Here is a 14,290-nt window from a genome sequence, read left to right as displayed (position 1 = left end):
AAAGGAATTTTCCCATCGACCACAGAGACGAAGCCAGGGGAGGGTTTATTTGTCGCGCGAGCGCGCGCGAAAGTGTCTACCGACCGGAAATGAGTGGTTTGAACCGTTCGTGGTTCATGACCCGTCAATCGGTGGCTTCCGGTGGTAGGCCAGCCGCGCCAAGTGCACGGAATGCACGGATCGGACGTCGATTAATGAGCTGTGATGCTGCAGCATAGCGCAAGAGTGTTGATTTGTAGAAGCAGCAAACAATGTTGAGTGAGATGTGGTTTTAGAGATATGTCTACGCTACGATGATCAAATAATCGATCTAGCACCATTTATAAGATTCTTCAGAATCGTTTAACCGTTTCAAGCTGAATCGTCTAGCCTGCGAGTGTATCGCTCTGTATCGGTTGATTCACGGTTCTTCTCGGGCCCTGGAGGTGAATCATTCGAAACAACCTGTTCGATCATACCCCTGGCGGTGCCAGCTCATTAGTGCGTTACTTAGAAAGATGATTGTTTCGAGAAAAACAAATTGAAACCACAAATAAGAAGTCGTAGGTGTTTGCTAAACTTACCAGTTGCAGGAAGCATATTGACAACAAGAAATGTCGTCTCGTGCACGATCCCATGTCATAGCATTTGCAGCGACGGCCCTCCGGTTCTCTCCTGTTGCTTCGGTCTGCTCAACAAACTGCACCACACCGCAGCATACACACGAGTCACGAGATTACCGCTTGGTTGTTTGGTCGCTTTACCCGTGAGGCGAACCGAGAGGAGCAGATCACACAGTGAGATCAACTGAACTGAGCCCAGAAGGTGCGGGGAAGGGGAAGGCGTGTTGAGCGATCGATGATTCACGTAACGTAACGGTGGCGAAGGACAAACGCACAAACACCTCTCGTCGGTCAGCCAGCAAGCACCACTCCACTCCACCACACCACCGCACCACAAACCTATGAATCACGATCTACGATCGCGATACCACCAGCGATCGCGCACAAACGAACACGAACGGCAACAGCAACAGCAACGATCATCGGAAACGGGTTACCGGGTGACTGAGAGAGATGGTGACACCTGAAGATCGACGATCGATGCGTCGTCGTGCAGCTTCATTGGATGCTTATTTCCATCGATCGACCGATCGCGAATTTCACGTTCCGTTTTCAATTTTTTACCGCACCAGGCACACACCACCTACCGTGCGTGTACCTGCCGAACAACGGAAAACCAGCTAAATCACACACTCGCGCGCACTTAAAAGGCACGCCACACCGCAAGAAGCGAGCACCTTCTTTCGTGGATATTTTTCCCCTTTTCTCCCTCGAAATTTCACAAAAATCACACGCGTAGCGACACGATTTCGGGCACCATTATGCACCACGCGCGATTGGAGCAAGACGGCAGAGCGAAATGGCGTCCGTTGTGGTACCCAGATGGCCAGCTACCATCGCAAAACACGAACGAAAAAGCCGAACGTGCACGGAAAAGCACGAACAACCGGACACCGTGTCTCCGGGCCGGGCGGGTTTGGTCGAGGGTTTACAAGGGTCTGAATCGAATTTTGATTGGCCACGTCAAACCGTTGAAAGTGAGACTGGTCTCGTCTCGTCTTCTGCGTTATCTTCAACACGACCAGCCATTAATAGCAACACTATCCAAAGTGTTGTTGCCAAATATGAAAAGTATTATTGAAACATGTGTTTAAAAGGGCATGTTTTTAATACACTTTTCGATGCTTTGTCCAGTTTTTCTCTCAATTATTTATAATTATTGCTATTTCAACGAACACGGACGAAGCGATTGCCTCTAAAAAATGTGAATAAATAAAAAATAAAGCGAGAACTGAATGAAAAATCACGTATGCCTCATACAATGTCCTATCGTAATTCGAACGCAATTTTATCAATTGAATTTAAAACAAACTAAACCTGAAAACGGTGGTATCTTAGCTGCAGTCTGCTCGTTTACTAAAAACAACCTAATCTGGTGCTTATTGTGGTGCCCAAGAGCTCAATTGGTCAACGTTGCTCGGGGTTTTGTAACACCAAGGAGATAGTGGTTATCTGGGGTTACTCGGGTGCCACTTGTTGCGCCCGTTAGCGGTGTGAAAGAGATAGCCAACTAAAGGCGTGAGAAAGAGAGAATTCAAATCGAAGCTCAGTTTACGTGATTTGAGCTACGGTGACCTCGATGCGTGGAGAATTCGTGCAAAAAACCGTTTTTGGTTTTTCGAAGGCCGTTCGACCGTGAAGTGCAAGTTAAAGGGCGCTGTTGCCGCACGCTCTTCAAACAGTTACGCCAGATCGTTCTATCTCTCATCGGTCCTCGCAAGGTGAGTGTTGTATCAATTTTACTAAATGATGATCACCTGTACAATTGGAACAGTGCGATCGATTCTGTTCTGAGAAGCTCTCAAACGGTCTTGGTGACTCTAGTTGGCTTAATTTTCCGCTATGAACTCAAACGACTCATTGTTATTATGTGTTCAACAAAATCCAAATGAAATAGTGTAATTCATAAATACATCCCCAAAACCACAAGCCTCCCCATACATCACTTCAGTGAAAGCTCTTGTTAACACACATCTCGATCATTTGGCCAGCTACTGTGACAATGATCCTCTTTCAAGTAGACTCATTATGATTAACTGGAGTATTGAAATGCATAAAAATGGCACGAAGCTTCAAGCTATCAACAAAGTCTGGTGATTGTGTGCATAAAGATACAGAATTTGATAAATTTAATCGTCGGTTAAGACTCGTGGATCAGTGTTGTGTGCTACTTACCAAAGTACTGTTACCCCACAGCACATCTGCTTTCACTAGCAGTCAGTAGTAAAACCTTCGTCTCTAGGGCTGCCGGAACACTCCCTCTGCTAAAGAATGAGGTGGACTCTCGCCGCAGTTTACGGTTTGCTACTTGCTGCCACGCTACTGGTTAGCACTGCAGCTGCTGCCAGTAATCCGCGCATCGTTATCGTTGGTGCTGGTGTGGCCGGAGTGACTGCTGCCTCTAGTCTCTACCGTGCTGGATTAACCAACATCACGGTTCTGGAGGCCTCACAGCGCATTGGTGGTCGTATCCGCACTACTCCTTTTGGTGATGCCGGACCAGTAGAGCTTGGAGCCCAATGGTGCCACGGTGAAGGTGGTAATGTGGCATACGAGATGGCTTCCGTCTTTCCGGGACTCCTGAAGACCTCCATGTTCACCGAGAACGATTTTCTTGTACAATCGAACGGTCAAAAGATACCGGAAGAGATTTCTGATCGTCTGTGGGAGTTGGCCCAATCGATTGTGGAGTCCACTGATCGTGACACGAACACCGGCACCTTGGGAGACTTCGTAACAACCCGCTTCCGGTCCAAGATCCTCACGGATCCGGAATACAGTGATATTGATCGACAGGTGGCGGAACAGTTCCTGGTTAGCTTCCACAATTCGGAACAGGGTCACAATGCCTACGATTCCTGGTACGATGTGGCTGCCTCCACCGACGATGATTACGTGGAAACTGAGGGTGAACAAGCGCTCGCCTGGACGGGACGACGAGGCTTCAGCTCTATCTTGGATATCATCACGGTAAGCGGCCGAGCGGCCACTATATGATTCTATGAAATATTACTTATGTAAGATCCTTTCGTAGGGAAGCTTCCCTGGATCTACTAAGTCGTTGGTACCGATCAACCAGTTGACCAGCTTCAACAAGGTAGTCAACAACATCCGCTGGAAAGGTACCACCGATGGATACGTAAAAGTAACGACTGAGGACGGTTCTCTGTACAATGCGGACCATGTGATCGTGACCGTATCGTTGGGAGTCCTGAAAGCAACCTCCCGTACCATGTTCACGCCGGCACTGCCAACCATCAATCAGAACGCGATCAATGGCATCAACTTTGGAACGGTGAACAAAGTGTTCATGTTCTTCGATGCCCCCATTCCGGCCGGTTTCGGTAATGTCATCAATCTCTTGTGGTTCGATCGCGATCTGCAAGCATTGCGCCAATCGAAGCATGCATGGGCGGAAGCGGTTGGATTCTTCTATCGAATTGATAGCAAACCGTACGTGCTGTGTGCTTGGTTGAACGGCGCCCAGGGTCGCCAAGCGGAATTGCTCTCCGATGCCACCATTCAGGAAGGTTTGCTCTATCTGCTCAGTCTCTTTGGCCGTAACTACAAATTCGGAAATGTGCAAAGCATCTTGAGGTAGGTGCACTTAACAATATTGTATGCTCTTCATCTATACTTACTCAATGTCTTCTCAATCGTCGCCATCAGGTCTAAGTGGTCCTCGGATCGGTTTATCCGTGGATCCTATTCCAGCCGCTCCATCACAACGGAACGGCTCGAAACGGGTCCCAACAATCTGGCCAGACCGCTTCGGGATGCTGCAAATGAGCCGCAGGTTATGTTCGCTGGTGAAGCAACCAGTTCCGCGCACTATTCAACGGTACATGGAGCTATCGAGACGGCACAGCGAGAAGCTACTCGCCTGATCAACCTGTATCAATGATGAAAAGATCTTAATGAAACGGAAATTGAAATAAATTAGCATCATACACTCTCGCAGCTAAGTTTCTCTCAAGTGTGTTAATCCTATAAACCACCTTAAATTCTTGATGCACACTGTGAATTGACAACGTGCTACTTCACAAACCGTAAAAACTAGCAACTAGTTTTGCTTCTAAAACATAAATACAAGGCTCCGTGCAGCTCACTACTTTGAAGCGTGTTTCCCAAAACCAACGTTTTCAAAGTCGGTGCCCATCATACCGTAAAAACTACTGAAGCGATTGGTTTTAAATTTTTAACAAATAATCTATACCCTTTTCACCTGGTAGTCCCGTCGAGATTTTATTAAAATTGTTGATACTTTTTTTAAAACAATTATGTAAAATTCGTTTTTATTTGCAAAATCGTAAAAAGCATCACTTTTTCACCTTCAAAAATCTGCCAAAAATCGAAAAATTGGAAATTCAACAGAAACTAGACGGAGCTACCTGCATAAACTTATAATCTATCAAAAGAATATCGATTTGCATTTTTCTGATGACCCATCACGCAGCTACGATGGGCCAGTCTTTGGTTCAAATCAAAAGACTTGGCGCTTAAGAAATAAGCGACGAACCCGGTTTGATCATTGATCAACTTCAAAATGCTGCCAAAACTCGAAAAATTGGAAAATCATGAAAAAACCAACGGGGGTACCAGGATAAACATATAATCTTACAAAAGAATATCGATTTGTATTTTTCTGATGACCAATTACGCAGCTACGATGGGCACCGTAAAAACTATCTTTTCGCAGATGCACCTTCGAAAATTTGGTGCCATGGGTGCCATGGGAAATTTTTAAAAAAATCTTCTCCAAAAAGAACTAAATATTCTTCAAAAGTTGTAGTTGGATGCGCCATTCATTTGAAAAAATAAAGTTGAACGATTACGTCACATAAAACCGTCAGTGATAATCCTTTTTTTTGCCATAATTTACCGAAGCCCCCCTTTAAGGGATTCAAATCCATTTTGATAACGCCTTTACCATGTAGGATATTGACTCAACTGGAATTGGCTTATTCATTCGCTATCCACTCAAACGACTGATTATTCCGATGAGTTCAACGAAGTCAATGTAACATAGAGCAATTCATGGACACACCCCCAGGAGACAATAAGCCTCCTCACACATCACTTCAGTGAAAGCACTTGTTGTCACATGTTGTTTTAATTTGGCCAACGCGAACAGCTGCTGCTAAAAAGTTCCGTTTCGCATTGATAATGAACAACTTTCATATTGACTCATATCGATCTTGATGCGTCAAAATGGAACCAAGTCCTTAGTTATGCACAAAGACTGTCGTTTGTGTAGATCTAGCTGCTGTTTCAAATAAATTAAGACTCCAGATAAGGCTCGTCGATCAATGTTGTGTGGTACCAGCCATCGTGCACTTACCACGCAGCACAGCAACCTTCATTTGCGAGCTTGTACCAGACCAGCACAGTCAGTAGTAAGACTTTCTTCTCAAGAGCTGCCGGAACACTCCCTCTGCTAAAGAATGAGGTGGACTCTCGCCGCAGTTTACGGTTTGCTACTTGCTGCCACGCTACTGGTTAGCACTGCAGCTGCTGCCAGTAATCCGCGCATCGTTATCGTTGGTGCTGGTGTGGCCGGAGTGACTGCTGCCTCTAGTCTCTACCGTGCTGGACTAACCAACATCACCGTTCTGGAGGCCTCACAACGCATCGGTGGCCGTATCCGCACTTCTGCTTTTGGTGGCGCCGGACCAGTGGAGCTTGGAGCCCAATGGTGCCACGGTGAAGGTGGTAACGTGGCATACGAGATGGCTTCCGTCTTTCCGGGACTCCTGAAGACCTCCATGTTCACCGAGAACGATTTTCTTGTACAATCGAACGGTCAAAAGATACCGGAAGAGATTTCCGATCGTCTGTGGGAGTTGGCCCAATCGATTGTGGAGTCCACTGATCGTGACACGAACACCGGCACCTTGGGAGACTTCGTAACAACCCGTTTTCGGTCCAAGATCCTCACGGATCCTGAATACAGCGATATTAATCGACAGGTGGCCGAACAGTTCCTGGTTAGCTTCCACAACTCCGAACGGGGTCACTATGCGTACGATTCCTGGTACGATGTGGCTGCCTCCACCGACGATGATTACGTGGAGACTGAGGGTGAACAAGCGCTCGCCTGGACGGGACGACGAGGCTTCAGCTCTATCTTGGATATCATCACGGTAAGCGGCCGAGCGGCCACTATATGATTCTATGAAATATTACTTATGTAAGATCCTTTCGTAGGGAAGCTTCCCTGGATCTACTAAGTCGTTGGTACCGATCAACCAGTTGACCAGCTTCAACAAGGTAGTCAACAACATCCGCTGGAAAGGTACCACCGATGGATACGTAAAAGTAACGACTGAGGATGGTTCTCTGTACAATGCGGACCATGTGATCGTGACCGTATCGTTGGGAGTCCTGAAAGCAACCTCCCGTACCATGTTCACGCCGGCACTGCCAACCATCAATCAGAACGCGATCAATGGCATCAACTTTGGAACGGTGAACAAAGTGTTCATGTTCTTCGATGCCCCCATTCCGGCCGGTTTCGGTAATGTCATCAATCTCTTGTGGTTCGATCGCGATCTGCAAGCATTGCGCCAATCGAAGCATGCATGGGCGGAAGCGGTTGGATTCTTCTATCGAATTGATAGCAAACCGTACGTGCTGTGTGCTTGGTTGAATGGCGCCCAGGGTCGCCAAGCGGAATTGCTCTCCGATGCCACCATTCAGGAAGGTTTGCTCTATCTGCTCAGTCTCTTTGGCCGTAACTACAAATTCGGAAATGTGCAAAGCATCTTGAGGTAGGTGCACTTAACAATATTGTATGCTCTTCATCTATACTTACTCAATGTCTTCTCAATCGTCGCCATCAGGTCCAAGTGGTCCTCGGATCGGTTTATCCGTGGATCCTATTCCAGCCGCTCCTTCACAACGGAACGGCTCGAAACGGGTCCCAACAATCTGGCCAGACCGCTTCGGGATGCTGCAAATGAGCCGCAGGTTATGTTCGCTGGTGAAGCAACCAGTTCCGCGCACTATTCAACGGTACATGGAGCTATCGAGACGGCAAAGCGCGAAGCTACTCGCCTGATCAACCTGTATAAATGATGAAAAGACCCTAATGAAACGAAAATTGGAATAAATCGGCTTCATTTACTCTCGCAACTAAGCATTAGAATATCTGCCTTCTGATTAACCAGCGAAGTCGTGCACTCACACTTGATCAGCATTGTTATGCGCGAGATTTTATCCATCGATATGGACACCCGAACCGCCACACGCTAATCTCAGTTTTTGGGATATATTTAGCTGAGATTCACGAGAGCCGCGAAACACGAGGGGTTGTTACTTAACAGTTCGCTACTCTATATCAACAGTATCTGTCTCCTTATCTCTTCAGCCGGATCAGATAAAATCAAAGTGTTGATTCCGAGGTTTATTCAGCTTCGATGAGGCACGTGTGGTTAGTTACTTGTTTAGTCTTCGGACTGCTGGTTGCGAGCACATGCTGCGTCTTTGAAAGTGAAATGGTGAACCCACGAATTGTCGTCGTTGGCGCCGGTGCTGCCGGTATTGCCGCGGCCAGCAAACTCTACCAGAGTGGTATCACGAATGTAACGCTTCTCGAAGCATCCCAACGTTACGGTGGACGCGTCCATACCACTCCATTTGGACCTGATGAAGGCGTGGTAGAGCTCGGTGCTCAGTGGTGTCACGGTGAGAAGGGAAACGTGGTATACGAGCTGGCATCCGCCTTTCCTGGCCTCCTCAAATCATCGATCATAGCGGAAGGCAACATTTTAATCCGATCGAATGGCGATCGGGTGGAGCAGACCGTGTTTGATCGTTTGATGGCTTTTTGTGAGCAGTTGATCGAGTGTGAGGAACGCTACAAGTTTAACGGAAGCTTGGGTGACTTCTTCACGGCCAAATACTGGGAAACACTGACAACGGATAACACCTTCCGTGATATTGATCGTGACCTGGCGGAGCAGTTCTTGGTGTACTATCATAACTACAACCGTGGTTACAATGCATACGATACGTGGTTCGAGGTGGCCGCACAGGAAACCGAGAGTTATGAGCCAGCCGAAGGAAACCAGGCTCTGGCATGGGCCAATCGACGAGGATACTCCGCTATTCTAGATATCCTTTCGGTGGGTATTGGTCAGATGTGGTCTTATCGACTGGTTCAAATTCAAGTTAATAATGTGAGTTTTCAATTTTCAAGGGTAATTACCCGGCTGCCAACGTAAATGGATCTGTACCGTTGGACGAACTGACCAGTTTCGATAAATTTGTGAGCAACATCGAGTGGCTCGGTACACCGAATGGATCCGTGATCGTGTCCACCGAGGATGGCTCCCGCTACGGGGCCGATCACGTAATCTTAACCGTGTCCTTGGGTGTGCTGAAAGCAAACCATCGTACCATGTTCACACCGGCTGTTCCCACGCTCCATCAGAACGCCATCGAAGGCATCCAGTTCGGGACCATTAATAAAATCTTGCTACACTTCGATGCCCCTATTCCGGCGCAGTTCGGTAATGTGGTCCATCTGCTTTGGTACCAGAAGGATCTTGAAGCACTGCGAGCATCGCAACACGCCTGGGCCGAAGCTGTGGCTACCATTTCATTGGTAGACGGTAAACCAAACGCACTCTGCGCTTGGCTGAATGGTGTGGAAGGTCGAGCCGCCGAGCAACTGCCCGATGCGACGATTCAGGAAGGATTACTTCATCTTTTAAAGATTTTCGCATCTAGCATGGAATTCGGAAACGTTCAGGCCATTTTAAGGTACTCCTAAAGGGGATTCTGAAGGGTTTCCCGTCGCGCCAGGATATAAATCAAACGATGTTTCTGTCCTCCATAGATCAAACTGGTCGTCGAATCGCCTGTTCCTCGGCTCATACTCCAGCCGTTCGATGGAAACAGAACGGCTGCAAACTGGGGCAAAATATCTGGCCACTCCTTTATCTGACCCGGAAGGAAAACCGCTCGTCTTGTTTGCCGGCGAAGCCACTAATCAGAAGCATTTCGGAACCGTACAGGGAGCCATCGAGAGTGGTCAGCGTGAAGCGAAGCGATTGCTTGAGCTGTACCTGTAAAAAGGAATTAAAAAATATAATTACTGGAAAGGATTCGGCGACTTTTATTAGATTTTATGAAGGCCCATATTTGTTTAAGTATTGCATAACAGTCTGCCAGCGCGGAACAAATCAGAAACAATCCCAAAACAGTAATCCAACCGTTGATCCAACCCCTGATAAGACTGCGTGAGTCAACACGATAAGACACCAGGTGGCTGGCAAAACGGTCCGTTGCCAAGGTGATTCAATGCATGCGAAAGGTTATAGAAAAAAGGCGGATGTAATCTATATCATGGTGAAAGAATCCTCGTTATAGACACTGTTTTGTAGTGTAGCAATGTTTCCACTCTATTTATAGATCCTCTCAAAGATCGCGCCAAGACCTTAACCATGACCTAGACCTCCTACCTCTGCTCATCTGCGGAACGCGCATGCCTTTGTACTGTCATTTTCCCTCCACTCCACAACAGCCGTTTTATCGTACACCGCCAAAGATAAGGAAAGGGGAGGAAATCGGTGAGTAGCACCACGCTGGAACCAGAATGCCAGGGTCTCGGTCAGTCATTTGTTTAGTCTTCGGACTGCTGGTTGCGAGCACATGGTGCGGCTCTTAAAGTGAAATGGTGAACCCACGAATTGTCGTCGTTGGCGCCGGTGCTGCCGGTATTGCCGCGGTCAGCAAACTCTACCAGCGTGGTCTCACGAATGTAACGCTTCTCGAGGCATCCCAACGTTACGGTGGCCGTATCGGAACGACTCCCTTTGGGCGGGATGGTGGCGTGGTAGAGCTCGGTGCACAGTGGTGTCACGGTGAGAAGGGGAACGTGGTGTACGAGCTGGCATCCACCATTCCCGGGCTACTAGCATCGTCAATCGCGAAAAGCAATCTCGCTCTGGTCCGTTCAACCGGTGAACGGATCGAGGTAGAGGCCTTCGAGCAGCTGATGGCGTTGGCCGAAGAAGTGGAGGAGTCCGACGAACGAGAAGTCTTTGAAGGAAGCTTTGGTGCCTATTTTGTCGCAAAGTTTTGGGAAAAGTTAGAAGCCAACACGACCTACCGGGCCATTGATCGTGCGACGGCAGAACAGTTTCTTGTCTACTATCATAACTATCACCGGGCGTACAATGCCTTCGACTCTTGGTACGATGTGGCCGCTCATGAAACCGATCATTTCGAGATTACCGAAGGAGACCAGCTACTCGCCTGGACCGGGCCAAAAGGGTTCTCAACGATACTGGACATCTTATCGGTAGGTGGAAAGGATACCATCCACCGTACCGAGTGTTGAGGGAACATTTTATTTCGATTTTTTTTAGGGTAACCATCCGGAGTCTGGTGCTACCGTACGGGTGCCATTGGAAACGATCACAGTTTTTAACAAATTTGTGGCCAACATCGAGTGGCTCGGTACACCGGATGGATCCGTGACCGTGTCCACCGAGGATGGCTCCCGTTACGAGGCCGATCACGTAATCGTGACCGTGTCGTTGGGTGTACTGAAGGCAAACTATCGTACCATGTTCACACCGGCCATTCCGGCGGTCAATCAGAACGCCATCGAAGGTATTCACTTCGGGGCAGTCAACAAAGTGTTTCTTCACTTCGATGCCCCGATACCGCCACAGTTTGGAAATGCTATCAGTTTGCTATGGACCGAACAGGATCTTGAAGCGTTGCGTCAATCGAAGCATGCCTGGGCGGAGGCAGTTTCCTTCTTCTACCGAGTGGATGCCCAGCCAAACGTTATTAGTGCCTGGTTGAACGGAGCCGAAGGCCGAGCGTCCGAGCAGTTACCAGATGCAACCATCCAGGAAGGAATACTTCACCTTCTAAGCATCTTTGCACGTGGCGTCGACTTTGGAAACGTTAAAGCCATTCTTAGGTACCGCTAACGTTGGGTTTGCCGTGTGGTTCAGCTATTTGAACAAATCGGTTATGCTTTTCATTTTAGATCGAACTGGTCATCGAATCGTCTGTTCCTTGGCTCGTACTCTAGCCGTTCGATCGTCACGGAACGGTTGCAAACCGGAGCCAAATATCTGGCCACTCCTTTGGCGGACTCGGAGGGGAAACCGCGTGTCTTGTTCGCTGGAGAAGCAACCTCGGTGAAATATTACTCCACCGTTCATGCTGCGGTGGAGAGTGGCCAGCGCGAGGCGAAACGTTTGATTGATCTGTACAATTGATCCAATCTAGAAGCTTCAATTACAATTTGTCAAATAAAAAAATCGTACCTCTTACTCTATTTTGCCTATTCTACGGCACTAAATAGTCACTATATCACATTGATAAATATAATTCCTCTTCCGCCAGGAAACAGCGATACAACCCTGGTAAAAAGCCTTATCGTTAAGCTGATAAGGCACTGTGTTCCCACATCTTATCGCATTGATACGCCTGGTGGCTAATTTGGCAATCGATTCAGTTAGTAACTAACGCCGAAGAGACAAGAGACGCTGCTTAGAAGCTTCTTGAAATACGCACCTGTCCCTCGGATCAGTAAAGGATGAGTTCATCGTCGCCCGCCGTGTTGATCGTTGGTGCTGGTGCCGCTGGTATCGCTGCCGCAACCCGTCTACTCGAGCATGGATTCTACAATCTTACCATCCTGGAGGGTGAGAACCGTATCGGTGGCCGCATTCACTCCGTACCCCGTGGTGCCAACATGCTCGACTATGGAGCCCAATGGTAACGTCGTGCAGTAGCTTTTCGATCAATTACCACTGCTATAGCATTGCTTGCTTCTCTACTATTTCTAGGGTGCACGGCAAGGATAACAATTTCGTGTTCGATATGGCCGACAAGTACGGACTGGTGGAAACGGAGACGCACAAGGAAAATGATCTCTACTATCGCTCTAACGGTGAGCCGGTACCGAAGGAAGTATCCGATCGGATGATGGAAACATTGCACAGCTTGCTACAATCTCACATGGATTCGCTGAAAGATTTCTCCGGCTCTCTAGGAGCGTTCTATGATCAAGTGTGAGTTCATCGCGGCACAGCTGCATTGCCAACAAAGCCATAGCAACCATCAATTGATGCGCTCCCGGTTTTTTTTAGGTTCCGCGATGCGCTACAGGCGGGAAAGTTTGGCGATGTGGATAAGCGGACCTGTAATCAGCTGTACGATTTCTTTATCAAGTACGAGAACACGTACAATGCGACCGACACCCTGTATGAGGTGTCCGGTGCTGGATTGCTCGAGTTCGAGGACAACCAGGACGAGTATCTTATAAACTGGAAGAACCGTGGCTTTCACACGCTGCTCGATTTGCTCATGGTAAGTCCATTATTGCAATGCGGCAATCTAGTGACTTTAATATGCCTTCATATATCCAGAAAAAACTTCCGGAGCAACACGCTAAACCAATTTCGCTAGAGCAGTACGTGAGGTTGAATCATACCGTGAGCTCAATCCGCTGGCGAGACTCCGACGGACCCGGCAACGAACAATCGGTCACAGTGACCTGTACCAATGGTGCGAGCTTTCACGCGACCCATCTCATCGTGACCGTATCGCTCGGAGTGCTACAGGAGCAGCACAGTCGCTGGTTCGATCCGCCGCTTCCGTTCACCAAGCGGAATGCCATCGAAGGGCTGTACATTGGCACGATCGATAAAATGTTTCTTGAGTTCGAGGAACCGTTTTGGCCACGTGACGGTAGCTGGCATGGATTCGGTCTACTCTGGGAGCCCCATGATCTCGATCAACTCGAACCGAACCGCCGATGGTTGGCGAGTGTTTGCAGCTTTTTCGTGCCGGCGCACACGGAACGATTACTAGTGGCCTGGGTGTACGGAGAGGATGCCCGCACGATGGAAACCCTCTCGGAGCGAGACGTTATCGAGGGTTTGATGTACTTGTTGCGAAAATTCATACCGCACAATCGCTATCCATTCCGTGCCATTCCATCGACACCCCGATGGTTTTCGCGGAGTCGCTGGTACTCGAATCCACACTTTAGAGGCACCTACACCAGCCGATCAATCAAATCGGACCAGCTAAATGCAACGGCTGCAGATTTGGCCACACCTTTGGTTGGTACGCAATCGCGAGCTCCGATTGTACAGTTTGCCGGTGAAGCATCCCATCCGCAATTCTACTCGACCGTTCAGGGAGCCGTAGGTAGCGGTTGGCGTGAAGCGAATCGTCTGATCGACCTGTATTCTTCACATGCTGCATTGCATATTAAGGGAAAACTATAACGATCGTTCTCAGATCGTTCGTGCAATTAGTAGTTCTTACGCTACCTACTGGTAAGGATACACCGCATTCTTGTGCAGGAGGTTCTATGTTCTTACAATTTCGTATCTGTTTTTAATTGAAGATATTTTTATTAAATCGATTTCGATCATTCATTCTACACGTGAGATGTGATACACACGAACGGTTCCTTCTGGGAACCAAGAAACTTAGGAAACGAGCCATCCACGTGCATCGCAGGATAATGCAGTACGTTTTTCAAGGGATCATGGGGGATGAAGACACTCCCTGTTGATGATGTTGATGTGTCGGTTGATGGAGATGGAAGCGGAACGGCATCATTGATGGGATGCTGATGGAGTCGATGGGAAAGAAGGAACGACGATGAGATGGCTCTACGGATGACGCTCGATTCCCTATAA

General features: G+C 48.1%; 5 protein-coding genes across 8 annotated transcripts in view; 4 read left to right on the top strand and 1 right to left on the bottom strand.

Annotated features, from left to right (window-relative positions):
- Window positions 1-1,380, bottom strand: part of LOC126574091 (protein bunched, class 2/F/G isoform) — a 41,994-nt gene extending 40,614 nt beyond the window's left edge. For all 3 annotated transcript variants that reach the window (XR_007608210.1, XM_050234051.1, XM_050234050.1), the window contains exon 1: window positions 564-1,380. Coding sequence is in view for 2 of the 3 variants with exons in the window: in XM_050234051.1 (XP_050090008.1) it covers window positions 564-617 (54 nt within the window). In the remaining variant the exon portion in view is untranslated. The remainder of the gene's footprint in view (window positions 1-563) is intronic.
- Window positions 1,381-2,873: 1,493 nt separating this feature from the next.
- Window positions 2,874-7,734, top strand: LOC126576017 (uncharacterized). The gene is made up of 6 exons (XM_050237079.1): window positions 2,874-3,572; window positions 3,637-4,199; window positions 4,272-4,502; window positions 6,109-6,745; window positions 6,810-7,372; window positions 7,445-7,734. Exons 1-6 carry the CDS (start codon window positions 2,874-2,876, stop codon window positions 7,677-7,679), a joined length of 2,928 nt encoding a protein of 975 aa, XP_050093036.1. The 3' UTR covers window positions 7,680-7,734.
- Window positions 7,735-8,098: 364 nt separating this feature from the next.
- On the top strand, window positions 8,099-9,679 carry LOC126576714 (spermine oxidase-like). Its single transcript, XM_050238019.1, has 3 exons — window positions 8,099-8,728; window positions 8,803-9,368; window positions 9,445-9,679. Exons 1-3 carry the CDS (start codon window positions 8,099-8,101, stop codon window positions 9,677-9,679), a joined length of 1,431 nt encoding a protein of 476 aa, XP_050093976.1.
- A 524-nt stretch (window positions 9,680-10,203) lies between these two features.
- Window positions 10,204-11,848, top strand: LOC126576140 (spermine oxidase-like). The gene is given in 3 exon segments (XM_050237283.1): window positions 10,204-10,911; window positions 10,979-11,544; window positions 11,614-11,848. Coding segments are annotated over 3 exon segments (1,509 nt in total).
- A 279-nt stretch (window positions 11,849-12,127) lies between these two features.
- LOC126578575 (spermine oxidase-like) lies at window positions 12,128-14,081 on the top strand. 2 transcript variants are annotated; one of them, XR_007608403.1, is made up of 5 exons: window positions 12,128-12,350; window positions 12,422-12,646; window positions 12,725-12,944; window positions 13,004-13,921; window positions 13,993-14,081. XR_007608403.1 is itself a non-coding variant. In XM_050241264.1 (4 exons), exons 1-4 carry the CDS (start codon window positions 12,169-12,171, stop codon window positions 13,868-13,870), a joined length of 1,494 nt encoding a protein of 497 aa, XP_050097221.1. In that variant the 5' UTR covers window positions 12,128-12,168; the 3' UTR covers window positions 13,871-14,000. The 2 variants fall into 2 exon arrangements, 1 of the variants encoding a protein (XP_050097221.1); XM_050241264.1 differs by having other exon boundaries at window positions 13,004-14,000.
- Window positions 14,082-14,290: the final 209 nt, after the last annotated feature.

The sequence above is a fragment of the Anopheles aquasalis genome, chromosome 3, assembly GCF_943734665.1.
Source record: "Anopheles aquasalis chromosome 3, idAnoAquaMG_Q_19, whole genome shotgun sequence".
NCBI classification, from domain to species: Eukaryota; Metazoa; Arthropoda; class Insecta; order Diptera; family Culicidae; genus Anopheles; species Anopheles aquasalis.
Note: the sequence above shows the minus strand (reverse complement) of the source record. Positions and strands in the feature narration are given on the sequence as shown.